The sequence below is a fragment of the Patagioenas fasciata genome, chromosome W, assembly GCF_037038585.1.
Source record: "Patagioenas fasciata isolate bPatFas1 chromosome W, bPatFas1.hap1, whole genome shotgun sequence".
Taxonomy (NCBI): domain Eukaryota; kingdom Metazoa; phylum Chordata; class Aves; order Columbiformes; family Columbidae; genus Patagioenas; species Patagioenas fasciata.
In genome coordinates, this window is record NC_092559.1 from 54,631,567 (window position 1) to 54,647,004 (window position 15,438).

The 15,438-nt window shown below is 45.9% G+C and overlaps 1 protein-coding gene across 4 annotated transcripts in view; it reads left to right on the forward strand.

Annotated features, from left to right (window-relative positions):
• LOC136114614 (E3 ubiquitin-protein ligase RNF38-like) overlaps positions 1-15,438 on the forward strand; it is a 189,501-nt gene that overhangs the window by 127,782 nt on the left and 46,281 nt on the right. For all 4 annotated transcript variants that reach the window (XM_065860004.2, XM_065860005.2, XM_065860008.2 and 1 more), the window contains 2 exons: positions 3,966-4,179; positions 9,676-9,843. In XM_065860004.2, coding sequence (XP_065716076.1) covers positions 3,966-4,179; positions 9,676-9,843 — 382 coding nt within the window. The remainder of the gene's footprint in view (positions 1-3,965; positions 4,180-9,675; positions 9,844-15,438) is intronic.

Consider the following 15,438-nt stretch of genomic DNA (forward strand, 5'->3'; position numbering starts at 1 on the left):
AATGTGTCCAGGCGGGCTTTGAATGTCTCCAGGGAAGGAGACTCCACAACCTCCCTGGGTAGCCTGTTCCAGTGCTCTGTTACCCTCACTGAGTAGTTCTTTCTCAAATTTAAGTGGAACCTCTTGTGTTCCAGCTTGATCCCATTTCCCCTTGTCCTATCATTGTTTGCCACTGAGAAGAGCCTGACTCCATCCTCGTGGCACTCACCCTTTATATATTTATAAACATTAATAAGGTCACCCCTCAGTCTCCTCTTCTCCAAACTGAAGAGCCCCAGCTCCCTCAGCCGTTCTTCATAAGGGAGGTGCTCCACTCCCTTAATCATCTTTGTTGCCCTACGCTGGACCCTCTCCAGCAGTTCCCTGTCCTTCTTGAACTGAGGGGCCCAGAACTGGACACAATATTCCAGATGGGGTCTCACCAGGGCGGAGTAGAGGGGAAGGAGGACCTCTCTTGATCTACTGACCACCCCCCTTGTAATACACCCAAGGATACCATTAGCCTTCCTGGCCACAAGGGCACAGTGCTGGCTCATGGTCATCCTGTTGTCCACCAGGACCCCCAGGTCCCTTTCCCCTACACTGCTCTCTAATAGGTCATTCCCCAACCTATACTGGAACCTGGGGTTGTTCCTGCCCAGATGCAGGACTCTACACTTTCCCTTGTTAAATTCCATCAGGTTATCCCCCGCCCAACTCTCCAGCCTGTCCAGGTCCCGCTGGATGGCAGCACAGCCTTCTGGCGTGTCAGCCGCTCCTCCCAGCTTAGTGTCATCAGCAAACTTGCTGATAGTACACTCAATTCCCTCATCTAAATCGTTAATGAATATATTGAATAATATTGGCCCCAGTACTGACCCCTGAGGCACTGCACTAGATACTGGTCTCCAACTGGACTCCGCACCATTGACCACCACTCTCTGGCTTCTCTCTTTAAGCCAGTTTGCAACCCACCTCACTACTCTATTGTCTAGACCACACCTCCTCAACTTAGCTGTGAGGATGCTGTGAGAGACTGTGTCAAAGGCTTTACTGAAGTCAAGGTAGACCACATCCACCGCTCTGCCATCATCCATCCACCTTGTTACATTCTCATAAAAGGCTATGAGGTTGGTCAAGCATGAGTTCCCCTTGGTAAAGCCATGCTGACTGCCCCTAATGACCCTCTTATCCCTGATATGCCTTGAGATGACACCAAGGATAAGCTGTTCCATTACTTTCCCAGGGACAGAGGTGAGGCTGACCGGTCTATAATTACCCGGGTCCTCCTTCTTGCCCTTTTTGAAGACTGGAGTGACATTTGCTTTCCTCCAGTCCTCGGGCACCTCTCCCATTTCCCAAGACTTGGCAAAAATGATGGAGAGCGGTCTAGCAATGACTTCAGCCAGCTCCCTCAGCACCCGTGGATGCATCTCATCTGGACTCATGGATTTATGGATGTCCAGACTATTTAATTGTTCCCTAACCCAGTCCTCATCGACTAAAGCAAACTCCTCCATTGACCTGGCTTCATCCGGGGTCTCAGGGGTACAGGGTTCCCCAGGACATCCTCCAGCGGAGTAGACAGAGACAAAGAAGGCATTCAGCAATTCTGCCTTCTCTGTGTCTTCTGCCACCAGGGCACCCACCTCATTCATCAGTGGACCTACATTGCCTCTGGTATTAGTTTTATCTGCTATGTATTTGAAAAAGTTCTTCTTGCTGTCCTTGACCCCTCTCGCCAGCTGTAATTCTAAGGAGGCCTTGGCTACCCTAGCTGCCTTCCTACATCCTCTAACAGCAGCCTTATATTCCTCCCAAGTGGCCAGTCCCTGCTTCCATGACCTGTAAACTCGCCTCTTCTGCTTGAGCATACCCAACAGATCCCTATTCAACCACGCAGGCCTTCTGGCTCCCTTCCTCGACTTCCTACGTGTGGGGATGCTCTGATCCTGAGCATGGAAGAAGCAATCTCTGAATGCAGTCCAGCTCTCTTGGGCCCCTTTTCCTTCAAGCAGTCTTGCCCATGGGATTTCCCCCAGCAATTGCTTGAAAAGGCCGAAATTAGCCCTGCCAAAGTCCAGGGTTGCAATTCTACTTGCTATTCTGTTCCTGCCACACGAGATGCTGAACTCCACCAGTGTACAGCTTCCTCACAAGGGGAGGAGGAAAGGTAGGCACTGATCTCTTCTCTCTGGCGATCAATGACAGAACCTGAGGGAATGGCAGGAAGATGTGCCAGGGGAGGTTTAGGTTGGACAGTAGGAAAAGGTTCTTTACTCTGAGGTGCTGGAGCACTGGAACAGGCTCCCCAGGGAGGTGTAATGGCCCCAAGCCTGATAGTGTTCAAGAAGAGACTGGACAACACCCTCAGACACATGGTGTGAACTGTGGGGTTGTCGTATACAGAGACACAATTTGGACTCTGATCCTTGTGTGTCTCTTCCAACTCAGGAGATTCTATGATGTTTTAAAAATTCTTCTTCTTGTTTCCTCTGTTCTGTTAAGCTATGCTCAAGTGATACTCTAAATCGGCTAAGTGAAGAAACTTCTAACACCAAAATTTGCAGTTTTGAAAGCAAGCATCACCTTTACTGGTGTGCCACCAACCCCAGGGGATCCATCTTCCTAGTGGGGGGAGCAGAAGAAGCTCCAGGCACAGGTTATATCCATTTAGATCATACATATTTATTACATTTCCAGGAAATTCTTAGCATATGTAAATGTCCCCTGTGCATGTACAGTTCAGTAAGTGGGTGGTCTTTTGAGGGTCCTGGGATGAAGTAAGAAGTCTTTCTCATGTTGTCCTCTGCTTGACCCCAGGTTCTGGGCAGGTGCAGTCCCTTTGTTATTCAGCTCATAACCGCAGAGGTGGTAGTAACTGGTCTCAAGCCGGTCTCTGCATTGGTCTCGCCACCTTATCTTCTAGGAGCAAGTGCATTGTGTCCTAACCTTCTCCTGCTTATCTTAACAAATACCATTCTTGTTACTTAATGCCTAACAAGTGCCTAACACCTAACATCTGTAAACCTGTCACCGTTTGATTGCAGGGTGACAATAAACCGTGGCAGATGCTTTCTGTTAACGCATTCTCCCTCCCAGCCTCCCCCCTTCCCACTAAGGAAAGGTGATAGGAGGAAAAGAGAGACAGACTTGCAAGTTGGAAAAAAAGTTTAAAAATGTTTTACTAATGCTACTAATAAAATAGAGAAAATAATACAAAATATACAAACCCAATCTTGAATTCCCCGGCAAAGCTCAGAATTGCTCCAATAACTGCAGGGCAGGCACCCAGAAGTCCTGGGTTGGACTCTGCAGCAAACTGAAACTGGATTCAAGGATGCAGGGTCTGTCACTAGGCCTCAAGATTTGCAGGGACAGTAGGCAGGGTCCTTCCCAGATGTCGGCCATAGTCAAAGAACGAGATCCTTGTGATCTCCCATTTTTATATGGTGTTATGATGTGGATGGGATGGAATACTTAGTTGGCCAGTTTTAGTCACCTGTTCAATTCTCTCCTCCTTGCCCCTCTCACTTACGGGACGTACATCCTTATCAACGACCTTGCATTCCATTGGTATGTCTACCAAAACATCTATCCTACTTTAGAAAAGTGCAGTTGCTAAGAAGACTTTAGCTGAAAGGAAAATTCACTAAAAGAGAAACCAGTCTTGTTTTTTAACAAAACCATGACAGAACTTTATTAATTTAGCGAGTACTTAAAATCTATGACCCTTATTTTTATTAACTGATTTTATTACTAATTGCAGATTTTAGGTTTCAAAGCACTCATGCTGAAATAAGCATTTATGCTAGGGCTCTCAGAAATTTTCTCAGTGAAAGATTGTATGACAAGCTAACATACCCAGCCTAGCAAAACTTTCCAGTGTAAAAATATCCTTACTATTGAGTTCTTTGTGCTTCTAGTTATCAGTGCCACAAACTTTTCTTAATGTGATCTTTCATCTTTTTCTTTATGTATTTTAGTCCTCCTGTTCGCCGTCAGAGAGCAAGAAGGGATCGCCTGTCCCAATACAGTTCTGTTAGCCAAGATGAAAACTATCACCATCTCTCCTATGGACAGCAGCAAGCAATAGAAGAGCCCCAAGCCTTTAACCCTCCAAGTATATCCCATCATATGTTGCACCCAGCTGCTCACCCGCCACAGCAGAACACAGTGATAGTTGACATTCATGATCAGGTAAGAACGTGTTGAAAACATGGATGAAAATGTCTTAATCTCTGTATTCCTCTCCAAAGAGAGCAAATGAGTGAACTCTCCTTGACCAATCAGTTGGCAATGGAGATCACATAACACTAACTCCTTTTAGTCGTCTTGTAGAGTGTTTTTTTCTTTTTTTTTTCTTCTGAGTAGTATCAGTGTATAGAGAGCTGCAGCATTCAGTGAAAACATTGATACATTTGTTACTTAAGAAAAAAAAAAATCTAGACTCTAATAGAGTGAAAGTCAACATTCTGTCAGTGTGTGTTGGCACAGTTCTGAAGATCTCTGCATCCCACCTTTGAAATGTGACTCTTCTGCTTCTGAAGTTAACTTAGTTTAACATATGCTATGGTAATAATGTATCTTTCCTTAGGTTTAAGTGCTTTACATAGTTTAAATACATTCTTTAAAAACAGAATTCACAAGCATGTAATTGACTGCCTACATAACAGCAAAACTCATAACAGTTGGACTTGATGATCTTAATTCAGACTTTTCCAACCTATACGATTATATGATTCTCTGAACTCATGGTAATATCATCTCATCACTAAATTACTCATTCTAGCCTCAACCAGTTCCTTAAATGGCATGAGGAAATGACATTTGCAGTTAGTCCAGAAAAATAAGTTAGATCTTCCCTGAGCCAGGAAGTGGAGTAGGATTCTGTAATAGAGACTCTTTAAAGGAAATTGTCCTATTGATATAACCTTTTCTTATTTGAATCAGTACACTGCAGCCCAAGTGTGTTTGTTGGTATGCAGTTGCATCCATTAACTAGGGACAGAGCTGGTCATTCTAGTGTGGTGTACAGGGGGGTTTCCTGAACCGGAGTAACCTCAGAGGAAGCTGAGAGACCTGCCAAGAGCCTGCAGGCAGAGCCAGCAGCAATGGCAGGAGATTTAAATGTGGCGTAACTGAAACTAGCACTGAGTCACCAAGGCTAGCAGCTCTGGTGCCAGCACAATCCGCAGCATAGCACTCAAGCATGATGTACAGGGAGGTTTCCTGAATCAGGGAAAACTCATGGGGAACCAAGAGACCCAACAGGAACCTGCAGCTTGCATGACAACTGCTGTCAAGACCTGGGAGGGACCAGGAGCAATGGCAAACAAGCCCACTCCCCCCCATATAAAAGAAGCCCCTAAGGAGTGCTTCCAATTAGGGTGGACAAACAGGGCATGGCGTGTCAGAAAGGGCATGGCATGGCAGTTTGTGCAGCACTTCATGTAGAAGGGTATGCAGGAAGGATGCTGTAGCTCTGACAGCTCAGACATGGAGCAATTGTCTCTACCCAGCAGAAGGCCATGGCCTCTTTAAACTCTGCACCTGCTACTACTGACACAGCTTCCCAGACAGAGCTCTGATGGGAACAGGCTGCTATCCAGCTGTCAGGCTGCAGGGGGTGCCCTACTCTTAGGCCAGTACCAGACAGCAGTAGTAAGCCTGTGGAAGGTGTGCCCAGGTAGAGGAACTCCTCCACTTAGTGGCAGAGTTCTGGGAGAAGGTGAGTAGGTTGAGGAGTATCAGGGAGTCTGAGAAGGAGACTGACTACTGGAGTCGCATCCTACCTTCCCTGGGACAGGCCTGTCAGGCAGACAGGACACGTGGTACGGAGGATTCTCTATCCTCTCTCCACCTGGATGAACACTGTGACTAAAGGGATAGGGGGCAATGGTGATAAGTTCTTGACCAGCGCAGCAGGTGGGTCTCCTCCGTGACTACCCCACTTTCTCAGGTGCCTGTGCATAACAGGTATGAGGTTCTGAAAATGGAACCAAACAATGACAAGGATGATCGTTCATCTAGCTTGGAGGTGTTGCCAAGGTTAAGTCAGCCTATGCTCTATGTCAAAACTGCTTTCATAAAGAAAAAAAAGATTTGTTATTGTCATAGGAGACTCCCTTCTGAAGGGAACAGAAGGCCCAACATGCAGACCAGACCCACTTCATAGGGAAGTCTGCTGCCTACCTGGGGCCAGGGTCAAGAATGTGAAGAGAAAAATTCCTGCCCTGCTATGGCCCTCAGATTACTATCCATTACTGATTTTTCAGATAGGCAGTTATGAAGTTGTAAAAGGAAGACCGAAGGCAATCAAGAGGGACTTCATGGCCTTGGGATGACTGGTTAAGGAATCAGGAGCACAAGTAGTGTTCTCTGTTCTTCCAGGTGCAGGGAATGATGAGGGAAGAAACAGGGAGAGCCAGCAGATCAATACCTGGCACTGATTCCAGTGTTACTGGCATAATTTTGTTTTTTTTCAACACAGGTTGGTCTGCACGACACCAGGCCTCCTGGTGACAAATGGGATGCACCTGTCTCAAAGAGGGTAAAGGATCTTTGTGCAAGAGTTAACAGGGCTCATTGAAAGAGCTTTAAGCTAGATTTGAAGGATGAAGGGCAAAAAAACAGGCTCATCAGAGATAAACCTGGGGGTGGCACACCAGTGTTTGAGGGACAGTGTGCTAGTGAGGTCCTTCAGTCTGCCACCTCAGTGCCATGCACCAGCAAACACGCAATGATTACTGATGTGTTAGAAACCACGGAAGTACCTTAGAACAGTCATGTGCGAATTAGGGCTTCTCCCCCAAAAAAAGGGATGAATAGCCCAACTGAAGTGCATCTACACCAATGCACACAGCGTGGGCAACAAACAGAAGCTGGAAGCCATTGTGCAGCTGCAAAACTATGAGATAGTTGCAATCAGGGAAACATGGTGGGATGACTCGCACCACTGGAGTGCTGCAATGGACGGCTATAAACTCTTCAGAAGAGATAGGCAAGTAAGGAGAGGAGGTGGGGTAGCCCTGTATGTTAGGGAGTGGTTTGACTGTCTAGAGCTTGATTAAGGTGACAACAGGGCTGAATGTTCCTCTGGTTCCTCTCTGCTGTGCTGTATTTCCAGCAGGCATCTGGTAGGTTGAAGTCCCCCATAAGAACAAGGGCTAGTGATCAGGAGACTTCTCCCCGCTGCCTGCAAAATATTTCATCTGCCTCTTCATCCTTGTTAGGCGGTCCGTAATATAGCCCCACCAGGATGTCCGCCTTGTTGCCCTTCCCCTTGATTCTCACACATAGACACTCAACCCCATCATCGCCCTCATCAAGTTCCAGACAAACAAAACCACTCCCTAACATACAGGGCTACCCCACCTCGTCTCCTTCCTCCCCTATGCCTTCTGAAGAGTTTATAACCAACTAATGCAGCACTCCAGTTATGAGAGTCATTGCACCACGTTTCTGTGATCGCTACTGTATCATAGTTTTACTGCCTCACAATGGCTTCCATCTCCTTCTGTTTGTTGCCCATGCTGCGTGCATTTGTATAGATGCACTTCAGCTGGGCCATTGATTCTGCCACTTTTTTTCTGGTAAGAAGGCCTAATTCTTTTGTGGCCATCATCAAATGCTTCCACCGTTTCTAACACATCAATAACCCTTGTATTTCTCTTACTGTACGGATCTCCATCCCCTACCTCCACTGGGATGGCAGACCTAAGGGCCTCATTAAGACTACCCTCAGTTGCTGGCATGTTGCTCTCGGGTATACCTGTGCCACACCTGGTTTCCTCCCTTCCCCCTTCAAATCTAGTTTAAAGCCCTCTAAATGAGCCCTGCTAACTCCTGCCCCAGGATTCTTTTCCCCTTTGAGACAGGTGTGTTGTATTTGTCCCTAGCAGGCCAGGTGCTATGCGAGACAATCCATGATCAAAAACCCAAAATTTTGCTGGTGACACCAGTCCTGCAGCCAGGTATTGATCTGGTGGGTCTTCCTGCATCTTTCCTCGTCATACCCTGCAACTGTGGGGACAGAGGAGAACGCTAATTGTGGTCCTGATCCCTTGACCATGCGTCCCAAGGCCCTGAAGTCTTTCTTGATTGTCTTTTCAGTTTCATCACTGCCTACCTGAAAAATTATTAGTGGGTAATAGTCAGAGGACCTAACCAGAGCAGGAAGTTTTCTTTAACCCTGGCCCCAGGGAGGCAGCAGACTTCCCTAAGAAGTGGGTCTGGTCTGCATATAGGGCCTTCTGTTCCCTTTACAAGGGAGTCTCCTACAACCACAACCTGCCTTTTTTTTTTTACAGCAGCTGTTTTGATGGAGGATGCAGGGTGATTTGTCCTCTGCAGCACCCCCAACTTAGTGGAACTGCCTTCCTCAATGTGGTTGTTTGGTTCCATTTGCAAGGCCTCATACCTGTTTTGCAAGGGAATCTGGGAAGGTGGGGCGGTCACAGTAGGGACCCTCCTCCTTGTGCACGGGGCAGGAACTTGCTGCCATTTCCCCTTATTCCTCAAGTTGCTGCATTCCACATCCAGACCCTTATGCCTGTTGGACAGAGGCACCTGGGAAGGTGGGGTGGGTAAGAGGGTGTTTCTCCTGCCACTCCGAGTGTGGCTGCATGTTCCCCTGGCAGCTCTGTCTGGGTTGCCACCTCCTTCCTGTTGAGTGCAGAGTACTTACCTTTGCCCCAAGTGGATACCATAGTCGGATCCTTCTGCGAGGGTGACAACAATCAAGTGAGGTTAATCACTTGAGCTTGCTGAGCTTCCTTGCCCTGCCTGCTTGCACAAACTGCTTGCACAAACTGCTGCGCTAACTGCTTCACCCCTGTTTGCTGGCCCTTTTTGCTGTGCTCCTGGTCACCTGCGCTCCCTAGGAGGGCATTTAAATCTCCTGCAGTTGCTCCTGGCAATACCCCTTCCACTTCAGCCCCTCTCGCAAGATCAACCACTTTCACAGCGATTCTTTCGGCAGGACCATGGCTCTGCGATCTCCTCCTCCTCCCCTCAATCCACGCCCAGCCTCTGCTCTTAGTGTAGCCACCTCTATGCACATCGGTTTACCATGTTTAAATCTCCCGTGGTTGCTCTGTAGTCAGATTTTTAGTTTCAGCTACTGTTGTCAGTCATGTTAAGACACATCCCTGGAGTGTTGCCTTATGTAGGCATTCAGAGATTGTTTTTTTTTTTCCAGGAAAGAAAGTCTATCTGAAGTTCTTTTTCTTCAAAGATATGTCTCTGGATTAACGTTTAATCATGCAGCAAGGATGAGTTGAAGAGATTCTTTAGCTACTTATAGGGTTCCCCCCCCTTCCTTTTTCTGACTGGCTTTTACGTAGGAGTTACTGCTGCCTATTTTCCCTAAGAACTAACCTTAGTGTGTGGGAAGGACAGCTTTGCTGAATTTTAGATGTTTTTGAGTGCCTCTAACAGTGCTTTGGAGGACTTAACATCTTGAGAGCTCCTTTCTGGTCTTGTCCTAAAAGCACTGTCTGAAGAGTGATGCTACAATTAGAAGATCTTTTTTTTCATAAAGGACAGGAATTACATTTATTTCCCTTCTTTAACACCTTCAGAGTAAAAAATACTTTTTTGTTATGTTAGGTGAAAGCTTGTTTTCTATGCCATGCCATAACTGTTCAAAGCCCTTGTAACAGCTTACTTCATACACTTGTGTTTTTGCTGCAGATCCATCAGGGCACAGTCCCCGTCTCATACACGGTGACAACGGTAGCGCCACATGGAATTCCACTTTGTACAGCCCAGCACATACCACCCTGCAGCACACAGCAGGTCCCAGGTTGTTCTGTGGTATTCAGTGGACAGCACCTTCCGATCTGTAGTGTGCCTCATCCAGTAAGTATGGTTCCCTAGTTATATTGACTCTAGACTTAGACTTAGGAGGTGGAAAGCCTGGAGTTTCACTTCCCAGACAACTTTCCCTGATATAAAAGAAAAACTATTATTTTCTGGGGTAAATTCTAGTATTCTAATATGATATATATGTTCTAGTTTAACTCCAGCTAGCAACTAAGATCATGATAGCCACTTGATCATTCCCCCTACCTCCTGAGTGGGATAAGGGAAAGAACTGAAAAGAAAGGGGGAAACTCATGGACTGAGATAAAAACAGTTTAATAAGATGTCAATAACAACAACAACAACAACAACAACAATAATAATAATAATATACTGATATATATATAAAATAAAATAAAAGATACTCAATGCAATCACTCCAGTCATGCTGAACAGCCAGCCCCGCAGAGGAAGAGCATCCTGGTCCTGAAAAGCCAATCCCACCAAGAGAACAAAAGAAGGCAAAAGGCAGAAAGGCCCAAAGGCCAATTGTAAAATGGCTGAATGGCAAAAGCCCAAACTAACACTGAACTCTTAATGGAACAGGACTCCTGAATGGAACTAACTGAACTAACAAACCAGAAAACCTGAACTAATGGAATTCACAAGCTGAAAAAGCTGGCTCCAATTATATACTGAGCATAACACTAATGGTAGGCCATATTTCATTGATCAACGTGGATGTCAATCTAGGTGCTGTCCTGTCTGTGCCCCTCTCCTACCAACTTGCCCCTGCAGCTGGATAGCAGAAGTCGTCCTTGGTTTCCCTGACAACAGACAAGATATCAGCGAGTTCTTACATTCTCTTCATACTTACTCAAAAACACAGCTAGCTACTGAAAGAAAAACATTAACGCTATCCCAGGGAAGAAGCATCTTTATCTCATTATTCTCATAGTAAATCTAAACAAAAGACCATGCTAGTTACGAAGGAGAAAAGGTTCTTACTGCATGAAGAAAAGTAACTTGATTTCAGTCAAACCAGCACAATATAATAGTGCAGGCTTTTGAGCTACTAAACATATTGTGCTTCCCTGCCCCCTTCATAGAATCGTACCATATTTTCATGTATTTTTGACTCAAAATGGATGCTGGTTTATGATCTGGTCTCTTACCCTATCCATTAGCAGCTATACTACATACATTTACATGCTTGCAGGAAAAGACTTTCGAAGTTCATCAAGCACTATTAGGAATCTTACCTAGAACGTTTATCTGGAAATTGTCTTATAAAATGGTACAGCTACACCTAGCATCTCTTTATGAAATACAGGCAAGGAAGCAGAGGGGATTGCCCCTTAAATGAAGGAGTAGCTCAAGCATATAGAGCTCTCATTTCGGACATCATCTCCAAGCATGTGGAGGAAAATAAGGCTATCAGAAGTAGTTAACATGGACTGACCAAGGGCAAATCATGCTTGACCAACCTGATAGCCTTCTATGATGATGTGACTGGCTGGGAAGATAAGGGGAGAGCAGTAGAGATTGTCTGCCTCGACTTCAGCAAGGCTATTGACATTGTCTCCCACAACATCCTCATAAGTAAGCTCAGGAAGCGTGGGTTGGATGAGTGGATGGTGAGATAGATCATGAACTGGCTGGATGGCAGAGCTCAGAGGGTTGCGATCAGCAGTGCAGAGTCTAGTTGGAGGCCTGTATCTAGTGGTCAGTGGGTCAGTGTTAGGTCCAGTCTTGTTTAACCTGTTCATCAGTGACCTGGATGAAGAGACAGAGTGTACTCACCAAGTTTGCTGATGATACCAAACTGGGAGGAGTGGTTGATACAGCAGAAGACTGTGCTGCCATTCATAGAGATCTGGACAGGCTGGAGGGCTGGACAGAAAAGAACCTGATGAAATTCAACAAAGGGAAGTGTAGGGTCCTGCACCTGGGGAGGAATAACCCCGGCACTAGTACAGGTTAGGGGTGGACCTGCTGGAAAGCAGCACTGCAGAGAAGAACCTGGGAGTCCCCGGTGGACAACAGGTTGACCATGAGCCAGCAATGTGCCCTTGTGGCCAATAAGGCCAACGGTATCCTGGCGTGCATTAGGAAGAGTGTGACCAGCAGGTTGAGGGAGGTGATCGTCCCCCTCTACTCTGTCCTGCGGAGGCCACATCTGGAGTACTGTGTCCAGTTCTGGACTCCTCAGTACAAGAAAGACAAGGAAGTACTTGTGAGAGTCCAGCGAAGGGCTACAAAGATGATTAGGGGTCTGGACCAGCTTTCTTATGAGGAAAGGCTGAGAGAGCTGGGGCTGTTCAGCCTGGAGAAGAGAAGCTGAGAGGGGATCTTATTTATGCTTATAAATATGTCAAGGGTGGGTGTCAACAGGATGGGACCAGACTCTTTTCCATGGTGCCCAACGATAGGATGAGGGGCAATGGGCACAAACTGAAGCACAGGAGGTTCCATCTGAATATGAGGAAAAATTTCTTTACCTTGAGGGTGCCAGAGCACTGGAACAGGTTGCCCAGAGAAGTTGTGGAGTTTTCTTCTCTGGAGACATTCAAACCCACCTATACACAATCCTGTGCAACCTACTCTGGTGAACCTGCTTCAGCAGATGGGTTGGACTGGATGATCTCCAGAGGTCCCTTCCAACCCCAACCATTCTGTGATTCTTTGATTCTTCTATGGAATGTATGGCAGGCTATTTGAGAGCTTGTGGGTCAGGAACAGAGAAGAGACTAGTAAGGTGTCATATCATGATATGAGCTTGTTACAGACCACCTGATCAGTGTGAAGAAGGAGACAAGACCTTCTTTAAGCAACCTGAGAAAGTCTCCAGATTACAGACCCTGGTTATTATGGAGGACTTGAAACTCCCTAACATCTTCTGGAAGGGCAACGATGGGACAGCAACAATTCAGGAGGCTTCTGGAGGAGGTTGCAGGGGGTGAACAATGACAAAAACTTATAATAAACTGTTGGATGGGCCAACTAGGACAATGCACAGCTGGATCTGCTGTTCATGAACAAGAACTAATTGAGGATGTGGTAATCAGTGGCAGCATTGAGTTGAGTGGAGCACAGGATCCTGAGGGGAGCAAGGAAGGCAAGCAGCAGAGTACAGACCTTGCATTTCAGACCATTATGCACACAGCTTTTACTTTCCCTATTAAATTCTATTTATCTCAACCCATGAGTTTTCACACTTTTACTCTTTCCCATACCACTGGGGGGAGGGGAGCAACCAAACAAGCAGCAGTTTGATGTTTAGTTGCCTACTGGGGTTAAACCACAACAGTCCTTTTTGGTGTACAACATGGAGCTCAAAGAGTTTGAGATAACAACAGATTTGACCAGAGTGTATTGGAGGGAACTTATAATATATCTGTTTAACAATTGCTGGTTGTGATGATGACTTATCTGTCCTTGACATTGGTTTATCTGAGCCATGCCATGCTCTCTTTTTTTGCTGTATGTCAAATTTGAGAGCTTGTTAAAGGTTGGGTTTGACTTTTGCAATTTGCTGTGCTCTGCAGCACATAGTGGTGTTTTGCCTGGGAGAATTATGATAAAAGCACTGGCCTTGAGCCTCATCTGGTGTTTGGGCCCTGCACTGATGCCTTCCCTGTACTTCAGGAACCATCTCATGGAGACAATTAACAATTATACTTTTTACCTTTTCTCCTCTGAGAGGCATTCAGTGGAAGAAACACAGAATGGCATCTTCCCCTTCTTCTATGAGGTAGATGTTTACCCCCTTGTTACACTGTCTTCAGTATCTTGAACATCCTTGGGTAACCAAAACACCCCTATTGGTACTTCTGAAGAATATTTTTGTTTTTTTCTAAGGTAAATCAACTATTTAGGAATATCATCCAGGGATATGTCCTGAGGCAGTATGGTTATGGGTGGCAAGACATGTGGGAGAATATGGGTAGGTACCTAGAATGCTTGTCACCAATGGTCTGGAACTTCATTCCTGAACAAGTGCGGGATCCTGATGAAGTGATAGAATGTTTGGAAAAAGGGATGCCCTGTCCCTGACTATGCCAAAGATACACAACTTCTCACACTGTGATGGGGCCTGGCCTATGCCTACTGAGAACTATTCAGCACCCTCAAGGAGAAGAGAGGGTCTCTCTCTGGATCTGAAGACATATAGACACTGTGGATGAACCAGAGACACAATCCTCAACTACATCAGTTGCTCCAGGATAGTCAAGAAGAAACAAAGTAAGCGGAGGTCAACTTCTTTAGTAAGGGAGAAAGAAGCTTCTCCTGAGCAGCAGCAGCCTGTTCTGCATCAGGGCAGCCACAAGAACAAGAGAGGGAAAAAAAATGAAAGCATAAATGAGTCAGAAACCACCCTATTCCTAACTGAGCTGCAAGATACGCGAAAAGATTTCAGCTGTCAACCAGGCAAGCAAATTATCAGCTGGTTGCTCTGATGCTGGGATATTGGGGCAAATAGTCAGGAATTAGAGGGTAAGGAAGTCTGGCACCTGGGATCCCTTGCTAAGGATAAGGCCATTGGCAAAGAGATTGGAAAAGGGTCAGGAGTCCTCAACCTCTGGGAGTGCCGCCTGTCGAGCGTAAAGGACAGGTATCCTTTCAAGGAAGATCTTGTAAATTACCAAGGCAAGTAGACCAACATTGAGAGAGGTATCCAGTATCTGAGGGAATTAGCCAAGGTGGAGATAATCAAAAACCTCATAGACACCTGGGCCAAGGAGTACAGCATTGACTGTGTATATCATATCCCTTCTCATGCATCAGCCTCTGGGAAAACTGAACGATACAATGGACTGTTATAAACTATAGTGAGAGCAATGGGTGCTGGGACATTCAAGCAATGGGATACAAATTCAACAGAAGCTACTTGGTAAGTTAACACTGGAGGATCTGTCAGTCAGCTTGGACCTGCCCAATCAAAACCCCTATGTACTGTGGAAGGAGAAAAAATCCCTGTAGTACACATAAGGAACTGGCTGGGAAAGACAATCTGGGTTATTCCTTCCTCAGGAAAAGGCAAATCCATTTGTGGGATTGCTTTTGCTCAAGGAACTGGGTGGACTTAGAATCACAGAATCACTTTGGTTGGAAGAGACCCTCAGAATCATTGAGTCCAACTATAACCTAACTAGCACTGAACCATGTCCCTAAAAACCTCATCTATACATATTTTAAACACCTCCAAGGATGGAGACTCCACCACTGCCCTGGGCATCCTGTTCCAATGCCTGATAAACGTTTCTGTGAAGAATTTTTTCCTAATATCTAATCTGAACCTTTCCTGGTGCAAATTGAGGCCATTTCCTCTTGTCCTAGCACTTGCTACTTGGGAGAAGAGACCAACACCCTCCATGCTGCAACCTCCTTTCAGGTAGCTGTAGGCAGTGATAAGGTCTCCCCTCAGCCTCCTGTTCTCCAGGCTAAACAGCCCCAGTTCCCTCAGCAACTCTGTGGGGTCCTGGTCCAATTTCAGACTCAGGAAGGTTCAAAAATTATTCCAAGAGTGAGATCAAGACATAAATGAGGTCAGATACTGCTAAACAATCTTATTTTTATGCCTAAAGACAGAGTAAATCTATTTCTTTTTCACACCTAAAGCTAGAGCAACAAATTAAAAGAGGGGGATAA